Source organism: Eptesicus fuscus, chromosome 13 (assembly GCF_027574615.1).
Source record: "Eptesicus fuscus isolate TK198812 chromosome 13, DD_ASM_mEF_20220401, whole genome shotgun sequence".
Taxonomy (NCBI): domain Eukaryota; kingdom Metazoa; phylum Chordata; class Mammalia; order Chiroptera; family Vespertilionidae; genus Eptesicus; species Eptesicus fuscus.
Genome location: NC_072485.1, coordinates 82,932,875 through 82,948,049, shown reverse-complemented (window position 1 = coordinate 82,948,049; position 15,175 = coordinate 82,932,875). Strand labels below are relative to the sequence as shown.

The window sequence follows — 15,175 nt, the reverse complement described above, 5'->3', positions numbered from 1 at the left end:
GCGTCCGGGCGGCACCCTGCGGACCCTTGCCCAGCCCAACCCTCCCCTTGCCGCCCCGCCTCCTGGGACAGCTGGAGGGACAGGGACACGGACTCCAGACAGTCAAGACTTGACCTAGAACAGGCCCGGGAAGCGGGGAGAGAGCTGCGGGTTCCTGGCCACCTAGGAAGGCGGCCTCCCAGGGGCGCCCGCGTGGGAGGGACAGCGGGCTCCAAAGAAAGCGCCGTCTCTGCACTTAACACGGACACGGAAGCCGTCCTCCTGGAAGGGGGCCGCACGCAGTGAAAGAGAAAGCGGGAAGCTTCGATGCAGCAGACCCGCGAGGCTGGCTGTCAACGTGTAGAGAGGGCAACGTCACCCCTCACGAGGGCGGCTTCCCATTGGTGTGAGCGCGAGGGGAAGGGAAGGGGAGAGGCAGAGAGAGAGACATCGACACGAGAGAGACACACCGATGGGCTGCCTCCTGCACGTGCCCCGACCCCGAGCCAGCGATCAAGGAGCCCTTGACCAGAAGGACCGGAATCGAACCCGAGACCCTGCAAGTCCGTGGGCCGACGCTCTCCACGATGACGGCCTGACTGGGAGCAGCCTGCTTTGTCGTGTGATCAGGAAGCACGACACCAGGTCCGTAAACAAACAACCGAGGAAAGACTCACGTCGGCACCTCTGGCAGGAGGGGGTCCAGAGCCGACGGGAAACAGACCCCGTGGCCTCCTTACGGCCACCTGTCCGCTCTCCAAGGAAGGAAAGAGGTGCCAGGTGAACCCGAGACCATTTTTAGGAGTAAATGTGGGTGAATTTTTTAGCCTCGTCTGTGGGCCAGGACTGACGAGTCCTTGCGGGTGGGGTGTGCCCTGTGCGGGGAGCCAGGCACGTGGAGAGCCGCCTGCGCAGGTGCCACGGCAGACCCCACCCCCGCGCCCACCCGCCGGTTAGAGCGGTGAGTGGGCAGAAGCGCACAAGGGGCTGTAAGGCAGCCCGTCTGTTAGCAAAACCCAGCCTCACTAAACCGAACCGAACCGAACCGAACCAAACCCAGCCTCACTAAACCGAACCGAACCGAACCGAACCAAACCCAGCCTCACTAAACCGAACCGAACCGAACCAAACCGAACTGAATTAAACCAAACTGAACCGAACTGAACCAAACCGAACTGAACCAAACTGAACCGAACCGAACCAAACTGAATCGAACCGAACCGAAAGGCGCCGCGGGGCCCCAAAAGGGTCAGTAAACTGCAAATGAGTCAAACCGTACGAGTCTGTTCTCTGACCATAACGGAATTAAGTTAGAAACGAATAACAAAAAGATGATTGGAAAACCCCCAAATAATTGAAATTAAGCAACACGCTTCTGAACAACCCCGGGGCCAGAGACGTCACAAGGAAAACGAGAAAGAACAGGTGGCCCTTGAGTAACATGGGGCATTAAAACATCTGCGCATAAAGGGAAAAAAACAAAAAGAAAGAGGAAAAAAAGGAAGAAAAAATCAGAAGGTAACTTTTGACTCCCCCAAAACTTAACTACCAATAGCCTACTGTTGACCTGAAATCTTACTGATCACATAAATAGTTTATTAACACATCTTCTCTGTGTTATATATATTACATATTGTATCCTTACAATAAAGTAAGCAAGAGAAGAAAATGTTAAAAATCATAGGAAGAGAAAATACATATTTGTTGAAAAAATTCCACGTATAAGTGCACTCACACAGTTCAAGCCCATTTCTTTTCTTTTTTTTTATTTTAAAAAATATATTTTATTGATTTTTTACAGAGAGGAAGGAAGAGGGATAGAGAGCTAGAAACATCGATGAGAGAGAAACATCGACCAGCTACCTCCTGCACACCCGCTACTGGGGATGTGCCCGCAACCAATGTACATGCCCTTGACCGGAATCGAACCTGGGACCCTTCAGTCCGCAGGCCGACGTTCTATCCACTGAGCCACACCGGTTTTGGCTCAAGCCCATTTCTTTCAAGGGTCAACCGTATTCTGAACTGTGTTATAACAAACACACGCGCACCGAAGCTTAGGGTGTCGCTGATGTCGCTCTTGACGGGCTCAGTGACTCGGTGAGCAAAGAAGGAAGCCTGAACGTCAACGACTTGAGCATTCTCCTCAAGAAGAGAAAACCACAAACAAAGCCCCAAGGAAGTGGACGAAGGAAACGAAGAGCAGAGCGAACAAGCTCGCAGACAGACAGACAGACAAAGGAGGAAAACCGACGTAGCCCAGAACTTGTTCTGGAAAGGTGGGTGAGATTGACAACCCCCTAGCAACTGACCAAGAAAAAAAAAAAGAGAGAGAGAGAGAAATGATCAGTGATGAGGGGACATCACTACAGACCTCACAGGCAGGAAAGTAAACTCATAATCAAAACCTCCCGCCCTAGCCGGTGCGGCTCAGTGGATAGAGCGTTGGTCTGCAGACCAAAGGGTCCTGGGTTTGATTCGGGTCAAGGGCACGTAAAGAGAGAGAAAGAAGGGAGGAAAGAAGGAAGGAAGGAAGGAAGGAAGGAAGGAAGGAAGGAAGGAAGGAAGGAAGGAAGGAACCATCCCACAGAGCAAGCCCCGTCCTCAGAGGGGCTCCCAGGCTAACCCTAACAAGCATTCAAGGAAGAAGTCATAACAATCTTTCATCAGCTCTTTCTGAAAATACTTCCCCACTCTACGTATTGATTTATGTTATGATTGTGAGAGGACAGTGGCTGCAGCTGGGGACAGGGAGACACGGAAGGGCCCGAGATAGAAGCAGCACCAGGAGGGAGCGCAGGCTGGGTGTCCTTGGCTCTCCAGAAACGTCACGGGAAGGCAGTGCGCCGCGGCGGGCTGCTGTGGCTCACTGGGAAGTCAGAGAAAAGGGGGCCCGGAGACCGGCCCAGGGGGTGAGCCCGGGACGAGCCGCCACTGCCCGCTGCTCCCCTGGCTGCAAGTCTCAGGATATGCATGTGGGGGGGGGCGGGGGGGAGCAGGGGAAGAAAGGTGTGGGCGTGCTCGCGGAGGGAAGCACCCCCTCTCTCTATGTGGCCAGCACAACCCTGACACCAAACCCTGCCAAGGGCATCCCAGGAAGAGAAAGTGCTAGACCAACATCTCTAACAAACATCAATGCCAAAGAACCTAACACAGCGCCAGCCAATGAGCACAGAGGGCAGCTCCGTGTGAACGAACGGTCTCCTCCAGAATGCAAGGTCGGCTCAATGGTCATAAAACCCAACCAGAGGGACTCCGAAAAGCATTTGCTACCCTCCAACCACCTTTCAGGACGAAACGTCTCAGCACCCGGAGGAAGGACAGGCACGTCCCCGTCCACAAAGGTGGCTTCGCAGCACGCGGCGTGTGTCACGGGGAATGCTAACGGCTGTCTCCCGAGACGGGACACAAGGCCGGGATTCTATCAGGTGTTGTCTGTGTGTGTGGGTGGGGGGGGGCCTGGCCAGGGCGATCAAGTAGGAAAAATAAAGCGGCTACAAGAAGAAATTAAGTAACGGCTTTCTTTAATTAAGACGCGTGGGTGTGCACCCTGGAAACCCAATGAATTCACAAGCCGCCCCCCCGGGAAGACATCAAGGGCCGTGGCCCATTGGCCAATGGTCAGAGTGCCCGCCGGTGCCCGAAGGGTCGCCGGTCTGATTCCTGGTCAAGGGCACTGAGCTCAGCTGCACGCTGGATCCCTGGCCCCAGCTGGGGCGCGTCCAGGAGGCAGCCAATCCATGTGTCTCACTCACACTGATGTTTCTCTCTTTCTCTCGCTCCGTCCCTCCCTCCCTTCTATTCTGTCTAAAATCAATGGAAAATGTTCTTAGGTGAGGAGTAACAAAACAAAACAAAATCAAGGAATTCAGCCCGAGCTGGGGCACTCGGCTCCTTTAAAGAAATTCAATTGCTCTTCTGCAGGCCAGCAGCAGACAGTTGGAAAGTGAGAAATTAAAAAAGAATAAATATCATTTGTAAGAGCTCATAAAGACCAAGTACCCAAGGAGCGTTTCAACCAAGGATACCGCACGAGAGAACTCTACCTCGAAAGCCAGAGACTCGGGGAGCCCGAGGCCTGCTCGCCGCTAAGACGCCAGCGCTCCCTACCCCAGTGGTCGGCAAACTCATTAGTCAACAGAGCCAAATACCAACAGCACAACGACTGAAATCTCTTTGGAGAGCCAAATTTTTTAAACTTAAACTTCTTCTAACGCCACTTCTTCAAAATAGACTCGCCCAGGCCATGGTGTTTTGTGGAAGAGCCACACTCAAGGGGCCAAAGAGCCGCATGTGGCTCGCGAGCCGCAGTTTGCGGACCACGGCCCTACACCATCCACAGAGTCGACTCAATGCCAATCACAATCCTGCCAGGCGTGTTTTGGGTAGACCCAGACAATTTGATTCTACAGTGTAAATCCAAGTCCCAAGAACTGAGAAGAGTCGGGAAATGTTGAAGAAAAAGAACAAAGCTGGAGGACTCCCACCGCCTGATGTCAAGACGGATAAACTGCGGTGAGTGAAAAAATGGCCCATTCGTGTCCCACTCATCCGTTTCTGACAGACACCGAGCAATCCAATGCGGGAAGGACGTCTTTTTAACGTAACTGCGTGTTCCTACGGGGAAATTAGCCTCGAGTCCACGCCATACTCAAAAGGGAAGTTAACCCCTGGCCGGTGTGGCTCAGTGGACAGCGTTGGCCTGCGGACTGAAGGGTCCCGGGTTCGATTCCAGACAAGGGCACATGTGCAGGGTGCGGGCTCCATCCCCAGTGGGGGGCGTGCAGGAGGCCGCCGATCCATGATTCTCTCTCATCATTGATGTTTCTCTCTCCCTCTCCTTCCTCTCTGAAATCAATAAAAATATATTTAAAAAAATGATTTTTCTTTTTTTATCGTTGCAGATGAAAAAATTAAAATAAAAAACTGAAAAGGCTCCTAGACCGACATGTAAAAGGCTGAGGTGTGAAGCATCCAGCAAACCTGGAAGAAACCTTCAGCCATGCCACCGACAACAAAACCTCGGGCTCAGCGGAGGAGGTGGCCGTGACCGGCGCCATCACCCTAAGCCTTTCCTCAGGGAGCCGGGCCGCCCGCCGCCCGCCGCCCGCCGCCCGCCGGGGCAGTGCCTGCGCGGTGGGCAGAGCGCCCCCCCCCCCACCTTCCCATTTTCTGCAAACACTTTGCGAGCAGAACCAGGCGGTTAGGAGCTGTGCGACCTCATTCATGGGGGACTCCCAGAAAGACAGAACGGTGGTGACGGGGGTGGGACGGCGCAGCCCGAGGCCGTGGGGGGTGGAGCCCCAGACAGCTCCGTCCGGGGTGGCCCCCAGTCTAATAGAGCTGCAGCCCCCCGCAACGCCAATGACACTCATTCCGAAAAAGTCCACAAACAAAATCACCGGCTGCCGGGGCCGCTCAGGGCCGAGCCCCCGCCTCTCACCCTCTCTCTGTGCCTCAGTTTCCTCATCTGGGAGGGGCAGGCAACCGCGCCCATGCCCAGCCGTGCCGGCTGCGGTCCCTCACAGGCCAGCTGGGACCAAAGTCCCGGAGTTGGGCTGGGCGGCCCGGAGGCAGAGCTGACCCGCTCGCCCTCCCTGCCCTGACCTTGGGCACTGAGTCAGCAGCAGCACCAGCCTGGCAGCACAGAACGGCCCAGCCTGCCCAGGGCCACCCAACACCGCCCAGTTCAAGAGCCAGAGGAGCTCCCAGTGCCTCTGTGGACCCACTGTGTGGATGAGGAAACTGAGGCTCAGAGAGCCGTGACTGGTCTGACCTCTGTGGGCGGGGAGGGTGCTCTGGGGAGGGAAGTACATGCCTTCCTGGTCTAGGGCCCCCATCATCCTGGTCAGGGCCCCCCCTCTCCCTCCTCAGCCGTTCCCAGCCCCGCTGCTCTGCGGGCTGGCCGGTGACCAGGAAGCAGGAATGTGGCCGCAGGAAGGTCACGCAGGGAACACGGTGCCCGAGTTCTGAGCGTGAGGGAAACGGACCCAGGAGCGAGCCCTCCCGCGGGCAGCTGCCAGAGAGGGGACCGAGCTGGCTCCCCGACAGCGGCTCGGAGCCAGGCGCTGTGGGCTCCTGCCGCGCCTCCACCCCGGCTTCCCCCCGTCCGCTTCCTTGTTCGGGGCCAGGGCGACAATTCCCCTCCCGCCGGGTCTGCCCACCTGAGGCGTGTCCGACGGCACCAGGCCTGGCCTCACTGTGCCGTCGGCCACCAGTACCTCCTTCCCCCACAGATTCAGGGCGCCCTGCGACCCCCGGACTGTGCGCTCCCCCGAACTGGAGGGAGGCCCCCCACTGTGGCGGAGCCAGGACAGGTGTGGGCCGTGCCTGGCTCTGGTCCCCGATGCGGGTGTCAGAAGCTGGGCCGACCACTCGGCCCCGGGCCGCGGTTTCCCTGCTGGGCCCCTGGAGCCGGAGGGGCCGCCTCACCTGCACGTGGTACTGGGAGGTCTCGTGCATGATGACGTTGGAGTTGGAGTACTTCTTCCTCTGCTCTGAACGGGGACACGCCAGTCACTCACCCACACGTGGCCCCGGGGACCCTGCCAGGTGGCTGGACCCGCGGGCGGGGCCACGGGGAGGGCGGCGTGGAGGCGGTGGCCAGCAGGGAGGGACAGCGCTCGGTGGGCCCCTCGTGGCCACCAGGAAAGACGCGGGTCCTGGCAGAAGGCGGCCCCCTCCATCCCCAGGCTGACCTGCTCAGGCGGTGATGGTGCCTGGGACTGGGGTCTGTCCCGGAGGTGGGGGTGCAGGAGGCTGCCCCCCACCTGCTGCCAGCTAACAGCTCCCTGCCCTCCCAGGGCTCCTGGCTCCCCAGACTGGGCACCCTGTCCACACCCACAGCTGAGCCCATGCGTCTGGGGCAGGGCTGGGGGAGGGGCAGGCCTGGGGGTGGCCAGGCCCGCCTGCAGCAGACACCTGGCACCCAGTCCCCTCCGATCGGGTTGCAGCAGCTCAGCCCAATCAATATTGATGGCCCTGAATTATTAGTAAAGGCCTCTCCCCTTACCTGGGGGGGGGGGGGAGTACTGGGCCCGGAGCGGCGCGGAGGGGCCCGAGGGGCTGGGTGATTGGGGTCCCGGAGCCTCCTGGGTGCCCTGCACCTCCCCTGGTGGGGCGCAGCGCAGCCCGGGGGGGGACCCTCCCGTCCTCAACCCTCACTCACCGAACAGGTCCTTGGCACTCATCTTGGCGGCACTGTCAGACCGGCCCAGGCTGCCGCTGCGGGGAGGGGCTGGTGAGGGTGGGGCCGCTGCACCCCTTCCCGGGACTGCTTGTGGTGGGCGGGGGGGGGGGGGGGAGAGCGGGGGGAGGAGAGCGGGGGGGGGGGAGAGCGGGGGGCGGGGGACTCACTTGGCGGCGCCTGGGCAGCAGCTCATAGACCCCGCCTGGCTCATGGCGCCCTCCGCGTGGCCAGCGGTGGAGGCGGGTCTCAGCGTGGCCCTGGGCGGAGGGAGAGCGGGCTGACACCACCGCCTGGCAGCGGCCTCTGGGTCTCCCCGTGCCCCGCCCAGATCCAGGCTGGAGCCCTGACCGCCTGTCCAGGACCCAGATGCCCAGGCCACCTACCCCGCCATGTCCCAGCAGCCGTCACCGCGGCCCCCTCCCCCCCAGACCCTGGGTCCTCCACAGGGACCCCAGGACGGGCCAGCAGAGGGTTCCGCTCCCAGAGGCCGTCTGGGGGGGCTGCGAGAAGGCTGTCCTGGGGGCTCGGAGGGGGCCGGGGAGGAAGCACCTTTAAGCAGAGAGAATGGCGTCCAAGGCCCCGAGACGGGAGCAGGGCAGGCCCGGATGAGGCTGGAGCCATGGGCCCTGGGGACCCAGCGCCCGAGCAAGCCCAGGGAACCCCCAGGGGCAGGAGCAGAGCCTGGCGCCCCTGGGTGTGCACCCCGTGGGGACGCTGGGCCCACATCCTCCTCCTGTCAAAGGTCACCAGTAAGTGGCTTCAGTGTCGGGGTCGGCCCGGCCAGCGGCCACAAACCAGGGGTGCTGGCATCCAGGGCGGGGAGCAGCCCAGAAGTGCCGGTCTGACCAGGTCCTACCTGCAGGGAGGCCTACCAGGAAGTGTGCGGCCTGGGGGCCTCCAGCCACAGCCCCCCACCTGCCCACGTGCCCACCTGCCACAGAGTCCTGGCTCTGGGGTGGGGGTGGGGGGGCTCGGCCAGCTTCCTCCACCCATCAGTGCCTCGAGAATGTCCGGAATGCTCATGACCTCAGTGGGTGAGCCGAGTATTTGTTTAATGGGATTCCTGGCGGGCTGAGCCAAGGGCACTGGGCACATGGTCCAGGCACCCCCCCCGCCCCCCAGTGAAGCGGGGCCTGCGGCACCCTCAGACACGCACAGGCTGTGCCGTGCGGCCCTCCCCTCCCCTCCCCTCGGAGAGCCGGGCTGGGAACCAGTGCCTTCAGCTCCCGGGCGGCGGGTGGGAGCATCAGGACCAGAGGGAGGGGGTCCGGCCACTGGCATCTGGGTCCCGTGGGGACAGGGAGGCTCCTTCAGCTGGTGGGGCAGGGGCGCCCCCCCCCCAGGGGCCCCCGGCCCAGGCTGCACTTTGGTTTTACTGCGGTCATTTTCCGGGTGCAAAGGGGAGCCGACCCTGAGCCTGGTCACACGGGCAGGGGAGGAGGCCCCAGCAGGGCAGGGAGTGCGGAGGGACCGGATCCAGGTTCAAATTCCAGCCCTGCAGCCCGGTGACCTTGGGGAGGAGCCAGCTGAAGGCCCAGGGGAGCCGGGTGGGGCCCTGGCCGTGCCCGGCTGGGAGCTGCGGGTGAGGGAGGGGCCTGGCGGGAGGGAGGGATGACGGGGAAGGTGGGCGGGGGGCAGGCAGGTGCTGAGCGCACTGCGGGGGGCAGGCCAGCGGGCGCTCTGAGCCACCAGGCGGGGCACCAGGCAGGGACCTGGAGGGGCCCGGGCAGGACCGGGGTGTGTGTGAGTGAGTGTGTGAGTGTGAGTGTGTGTGTGTGTGTGTGTGTGTGTGTGTGTGCAGAGCGGGGGAGGGGCCGCCAGCTGGGCCCGGCCTGGGGCAGACTCCACCTGGGGTGAGGGCAGGGACGGCCTGTGACGAATGCCTCCCCACGGCACACCCTCGCACAGGGGCTGCCCCGGAGGAAGAATGTGGGAGAGCGGGAGGTGGCACGTCCGGGCCCCCGCCAGTCCGCTCCCCGGGCCCTGCCCGCCCCCGCGCCCGCCCTGAAACTCCCACACCCCGACCGTGACCCGGGGCCTGACCCCGTCCCAGCTCCCTGGCCTGGGCTCCCTCGCTGCCACCCAGGAAGTGCCTCCTGCCGTCTGACCCACAGGGAGCCGCGCCTCCATGTCGGCTCCCACGGGAGGCCCAGGCCGCCCCGGGATGGGGTGTGCGACCTGCGAGGCCAGGGAGACCCCCTCACCCCCCTTTCAACGGAGGGCGGGGTGCCCCCACCGAGCCCCGGCTCCGCGCCCAGGCTTCCCGATGGCCCCGCGCACCCGCGGACGGGCAGGCCAGGCCGCAGCGGGACGGGCTCCCGGCCACGAGCCCGGCGCAGCCCCTCGCGCCCCGACCGACGCCTCCCGCCCCGGCTCGGCCCGCAGACCCGCCGCACCGCCACCTGGGGAAACTGAGGCCGGGTCTGTGCGCGGCTCCCGCGTCGCTCCGAGGCGCGGGGCGCGGGGCGCGGGGGGCGGGAGGGAGGGCGCGCTGGGCCCCGGACCCCGGGCGCTCACCTGCTGCTCGCCGCCGGCTAGTCCCCTCGTCCGCGCGCGTCCGTCCGCCCGTCTGTCCACACCGGGCTCCTGCGCTCGGGAGGACGCGGCAGGGCTGGGCGGCCGGACAGGGGCGGAGCCGCCAGAAGGAACCTGAGCGGCAGGTTAGAACCTGGACAACACGGGGGGGCGGGGCACAGGCGGCGCACCCCGCCCCCTGCTCTGAACCCCGCCCCCAAAGGGTTCCCCGCGGGGGATCCCTACCAGCCACTGGCGCCCCCAGCCCAGGCCTCACCCCTAGAGCGGGGCGCCCGGGGGCGGGTGAGCGGACGCGGGAGCCCCTCTTGCGCGGGGACCTGCAGGGTGAGGCTCTGAGACCTTCCGGGCGCCCCTGAGCTGCGCCCCATAAGGGGTGGCGGGGCCCCATTTTGGCCCCGCTTAGGGGCAGGGTCCCCTTTTCTTCAGCTCCCGCTGGTCGCGGAGCACTAGGGCCAGGCTGCGCCTCTAAGTGGGTGTCTGGGGGGGGGGGTCCCTTCTCAATAGGAACTCCTGAAGCCTCCATTCTCCGACACCCAGCCCAGCCGGGCACCGAGGGAGGGGGTGTCTGGTGGGCGGCTGGGGACGCCTGGGGCCTGGCTGTCCCGGGGGCCAGGGCAGGAGCCAGTGGGGGCGGGAGTGCTCCGGGCAGTGCCTCCCTCCTCAGCCCCGGCCCCAGCCTCTGCCCGGCGTGGGCAGGGGTCCTTCCTCCTGCACCCACTCCGGGCCTCTGCCAGGCAGTGGAGTGAGAAGGGCAGAGGGCAGAGGGCAGAGGGCAGAGGGCAGGCCCGGGTGGATGTGCAGGGCCCCAGCTCCAGCTCCTCTCCTGGGCTGGGGAGCCGAAAAGGTTGCAGCAAAAGGGTCTCAGGGCCTGAGCCCGGGAGGGCCGGGCAGGTGGTGTGCATCTGCTCTCAGCTGGCACAGAGGGCTTCTTGGGGGGACCCCTGGGGACAGGAAGGCACCCACACAGCACTTTCCTGGTGCCAGGACCCCAGGGACGGGTCTCCAGGCATCGCAGGGGTGTCTGTGGAGGGGGTGCCTGTGCGGGGGGTGTTTGTGGAGGGGGTGCGTGTGCGGGGGGTGTTTGTGGAGGGGGTGCCTTGCGGGGGGGGGGTGTGTGTTTGTGGAGGGGGTGCCTGTGGGGGGGGAACAGGAAGTGGCCTTCGCCCTCGGCCCAGCCCTGCGAGCACTGGCTTCCTGGTTGTCTGCCGAGTGCTGAGCACCCAGAAGGGAAGGCACCCGCCTGCCCTCCCCCTTCCTGGAGGCCGAGCGGCGTCCGAACGCCATGGCTGTCACCACGTGGGCAGCACTGACCGCAGGCGGGTCGGCCTGGAGCCCCAGCCTGGTCGTTGGCCACCTGGAGCCATGGTGTCCCTGCCTCTTTGTGGCCCAGCGGGGCCTGCGGGGGCGGGGCCTCCCCAGCGTCCGGAGCCCGAGGTGGGCCCAGCGCAGTGGGACAGTGGGGCTCTGAGCGGGGAGCCCTGGAGGAGGGGTGGCCTGTCAGGAAGACGGCAGGGAGGCATAAACACTTCTTTATTTAACAACACCCACTTGGACATGTTATTCCAAACAGCACACGCTCAAGAGGAGCACGTGGAGGAAAGCGACGAGGAAGGATCGGCTTACAGCAGACCTGGGTCCGTCCGGCGCTCAGGGCAAACGTGACTGGCATTCTAATGGCCGAGGCAGGACACCTGAGCCCTGACGTGGCTGTCACCAACCCGGGCCGGGAGAGAGGTGCGCTGCCCCCGGGTGTCGGCTGAGCCAGAAGCCCTGGGAAGGAGCTGGGCGGCCACACAGGCGCCCACTGAGCTGACCAGCTCCAGCACCTTCCACTCTGGAGCTCTCCACCCGGGACTTGGCCTGAGCGGCTGAGGATCCGGGGCTCCCTGTGCCACCCCCGCTGTTCCCCATCGTGTGGGCCCCACGGAGCGCAGACCTGTGAGGAAGGCTGCCGCAGTGGGAAAATGTGCGTGGCCGGGCACACCCTCGAGGGAGCTGGCCAGGCTCCTGGGTGGTGCCCGGTGAAGCCCACTGTCCCTGCTGCCGGGGGGGGGGGGGGGGCCGAGATTTGTCCAAGGCAGTCCCTGACTCAGCCCGCACCTGTCCCCAAGAAGACTCATAAACCACCCAAACCACCCGGCAGGAGCATGCCTCCCCTCGGCTGCGGGCTCCCAGGAGGCCCAGGGCTGCCCCGGCCTCGGGCGCCCAGCTAGCTGATGAAGGCAGCGATGGCCACCACCTGCAGGACGGCCTCCAGGCCGTGGAGCGCCAGGAGCGTGGCACTGAGGACCGAGTCTGCCCACAGCACCAGAGTCTGCCAGAGCAGGAAGTAGACCGTCAGCAGGGAGCTGGCCACGGTGAGGACCAGGCTGGCAGCCAGCGGCAGCTCCGTCTCCGTCAGGTTGCCCTTGGTGCCTGGCGAGCAGAACACACACAGTGAGTACCAGGCTGCGGGTACCTGTCTGGGACCCAGCACCGCGTGGACCCGGAAGGGCGAGGCTGCGGGACCACTACCACCCGGGGCTCGGTGTCGGAAAGCAAAACAGAGCATCGTCCTCAGGCGGCTGAGGAGCGACCGCAGCTCTGACCTCACCCTGGCCTCTGGGTCAGCTGAATGGGTGGGACAGAGGGTCAGGCTCCCAAAAACCATCCCAAGTGCATTCTCACACCTTTTCCTAAGATATTTTACTCTGGGCTAAGACCCAGGAAAACTAATGTGTAGTTAGAAAAAACAAAACTGCATTTCACCAACGGGGCAATCATGGAAAATGCGGATGCCCACGTGCCCAGGGCACCCCAGAGCCCACAGTGGGGGGAGCTTGGGTGCGCAGGCGGTTCTACTGCCACTTGCCACCCGCCCACGGCAGGAGCCTGGCTGTGACAGTGGACACTAAGGCCCAGCGCACTTCTGTCTCCCGAGCCCCTCGGGCCAGTCCGGGGGGTGTGGCCGGGTGGGACGCCCCAGGCCGAGGTGCGGGCGAACACACAGCAGTCACAGTGCTGGCGAGTGCGTGCCTGCCTGCGAGTGCACCAGGCAGACAGGGCTGAAGCCGGGCCCTCGAGGTGAGCTGGGGAGGGGTCGAGGGCAAAGGGCACGCTGTGCTTCTGTCGAAGCTCCACAAGGCCTCCCACCTCCGGCCTGCAGCCTGCGGTCCTGGTGGGGACGGGACAGCGCTGCGGCTCCCGGGAGGGGCGCGGGGGGAGCAGAGCGTTTGGCTGCGAGGGGAGTGCTGCTCCCCTGCGGCTCCTGCTTCGGACAGGAACCCCGTCTCCCAGGACGCCTCCTGCACCAGCTTCTCAATGGACGGATTAATACTTAATTCGCTGTAAGGCGAGCCACAGGCGACCGGGGAAGCACTGAGCAAGTGTTCAGGCGTCTCCAAGAGCCACGCTGTCCACGAGGCTGCTCAGAGGTCAGGGGAGCCAGCTGTCTGCGTGGCAAGTGCCCGAAGCTCCCCGCAGCCAGTCCGCCCCCCCCCCCGCCCCCCGCAGCCAGTCCGCCCCCCCGCAGCCAGTCCGCCCCCCGCCCCCCACAGCCAGTCCGCTCCCCGCAGCCAGTCCGCCCCCCGCAGCCAGTCCACCCCCCCACCCCCGCAGCCAGTCCGCCCCCCCCCGCCCCCGCAGCCAGTCCGCCCCCCCCCGGCCCCCGCAGCCAGTCCGCCCCCCCCCCCCCCCGCAGCCAGTCCACTCACCGCAGTACCAGCGGGCTGCTTCCAGGGCCCCGGTCAGGAGCAGCAGCGTCAGGTCGAGCACCAGGTGGTCCTGAGGGTAACTGAACGCCTGGCCTGCGGGGGGCGGGCACCGACCAGAGCTCAGGTTCCAGCGCCAGCGGCAGCGGCAGCACCCAAGCCCCCCCCCGCCCTCGCGCCGGGACTTACTTTTGTAGGCGATCAGCAGGAGCGTGGCCAGGAGGTAGAGGGCGGAATACAGCCCGCCGAGGCAGAGCAGCATCTGCAGGAGGACTGAGGAGAGCTGGGAAGCCGTTAAGGACTCCGTGCAGCAGCCGAGCTGCCCCGGGCGCCCACCCAGCGCCGGGCAAGAGGGGCTGCCCGGCCTCCACAAACATGCTGGCCCCGCTCAGGCACCTGTGGGGCCATGGAGTCCTGCCCGCCAGGCACCCGTCAATACTGCCCCTGGTGTCCCACTGCGGGGGGGGGGTGGGGGGGGGGAGGTCCCGGGAGCAGGAGAGCGGGGGGGGGGGTGTCCCGGGAGCAGGAGAGCGGGTGGGGGGGTGTCCCGGGAGCAGGAGAGCGGGTGGGGGGGGGCGTGTCCCGGGAGCAGGAGAGCGGGTGGGGGGTGTCCCGGGAGCAGGAGAGCGGGTGGGGGGTGTCCCGGGAGCAGGAGAGCGGGTGGGGGGGGGCGTGTCCCGGGAGCAGGAGAGCGGGTGGGGGGTGTCCCGGGAGCAGGAGGGGGGCGGAGACGGCCCCTCACAGGGACATCCTGGCCTACAGCAAGGGGACTGACTGGGCGCAGCAGGCAGGAGCCTCAGCACGCTGGGCGTCACCCTGACCACGGCCCCAGTTACAAGACAGGGAGAAAAAGGGATTTTGTTTTCTTCAAATAAAGTCTATTTCTCTCCTGTGGGGAGCAGTTAAATACACGCCACCAACTTTCGGGAGCTCCGCACACTCGGGATGTGTTCATGCCACGGGGGCTGCGCGCATTCGGAGGGTCTTCGCTCCCAGCCCGGCGGCCCCCACGCCCCACTCCGGGGCGCAGGGGAGCAGGCGGGTGCCCGGCCAGCGCTCCCTTCGGAAGTCACCTCGACCCGCTAAGCGTGGCCGTGAGCAATCCTCCTCCCAACCGCGCCATCACCCCTCGGGCCCAGGGGGAGGCGGGGGTCAAAGGCCCGGAGCGGAGCGGGTCCGAGGCGGCGGCGGGCAGGGCGCAGCGGCAGGATACGGCGGTGGGGGACGCGCTCCCTGCAGGAGAGCGGCGGTCAGGGAGGCCGCGCCCAGGACGCGCCTGGGGAACGGGGACGGGGCGACCCCGGCCTCACCGTCCCGGTCGCAGTGAGGAAAGGAAGCGACTGGGTGGCGGACACGAAGCGGCGGTTCTCCCTGGGCCCTGCGACCGCCCGCCTCTCGCCCCCCGGGACCCCGCGCCGCGCCGCACAGGGACGCCGGCCCCCACGGCCACCCCAAGCCCCGACGGGGAGGGGCACCACGCGCGGCCGGTCCACGCGGCCGGCGTGAGGAGGGACGGAGTGGCGGGTCCGGGGACGGCCTCGGGCAGCCCGGGCGGCGCGGGACCCGGCGGACAGGGCTCCCCGCGGAGCCGCAAAGGCGAGCCGCCCCCGGCTGGGGGCCCGCCCAGCTCCGGCGAGAACCGGACCACCGCCACCCCGCCCCGCGGCCCCCGCCCCCGCCCGGGACCCGGTGCCCAGCGCCCGAGCGCCCCGCCGGGGCCCGCGCCCTCACCTCGCCGCGCGGCCGCCATCTTGCCCGGCCCGGCCCCGCCCCCGGGTCCGCC

The 15,175-nt window shown here is 65.3% G+C and overlaps 2 protein-coding genes across 4 annotated transcripts in view; both read right to left on the bottom strand.

Annotated features, from left to right (window-relative positions):
* The window catches only part of EPS8L2 (EPS8 like 2), a 19,130-nt gene extending 9,304 nt beyond the window's left edge, over nt 1-9,826 (bottom strand). Inside the window, exons 1-4 of the mRNA XM_054725509.1 lie at nt 9,686-9,826; nt 7,336-7,425; nt 7,148-7,203; nt 6,412-6,476 (exon numbers count right to left, since the gene is read on the bottom strand). Of these exons, the coding sequence (XP_054581484.1) occupies nt 6,412-6,476; nt 7,148-7,203; nt 7,336-7,379 (165 nt within the window). The 5' untranslated portion in view covers nt 7,380-7,425; nt 9,686-9,826. The remainder of the gene's footprint in view (nt 1-6,411; nt 6,477-7,147; nt 7,204-7,335; nt 7,426-9,685) is intronic.
* Nucleotides 9,827-11,218: 1,392 nt separating this feature from the next.
* On the bottom strand, nt 11,219-15,164 carry TMEM80 (transmembrane protein 80). Of its 3 annotated transcripts, none has more exons than XM_054724959.1 (5): nt 15,124-15,164; nt 13,582-13,665; nt 13,396-13,488; nt 12,218-12,313; nt 11,219-12,118 (listed from the first exon to the last, which is right to left on the bottom strand). In XM_054724959.1, the coding sequence occupies exons 1-5, from the start codon at nt 15,140-15,142 to the stop codon at nt 11,913-11,915; spliced, it is 498 nt and encodes a 165-aa protein (XP_054580934.1). In that variant the 5' UTR covers nt 15,143-15,164; the 3' UTR covers nt 11,219-11,912. The 3 variants fall into 3 exon arrangements, with proteins under 3 accessions (XP_054580934.1, XP_054580935.1, XP_054580936.1); XM_054724960.1 differs by having other exon boundaries at nt 13,582-13,675; nt 15,124-15,141; XM_054724961.1 differs by lacking the exon at nt 12,218-12,313 and having other exon boundaries at nt 15,124-15,154.
* Nucleotides 15,165-15,175: the final 11 nt, after the last annotated feature.

Coding starts and splice junctions, on each gene's coding strand:
- TMEM80 (XM_054724959.1), bottom strand. Junction 12,314..13,395: donor AGCAGCCCGCTGGTACTGCG/GTGAGTGGACTG, acceptor CCACCCATTCAG/CTGACCCAGAGGCCAGGGTG. Junction 12,119..12,217: donor CCGACACCGAGCCCCGGGTG/GTAGTGGTCCCG, acceptor TCTGCTCGCCAG/GCACCAAGGGCAACCTGACG.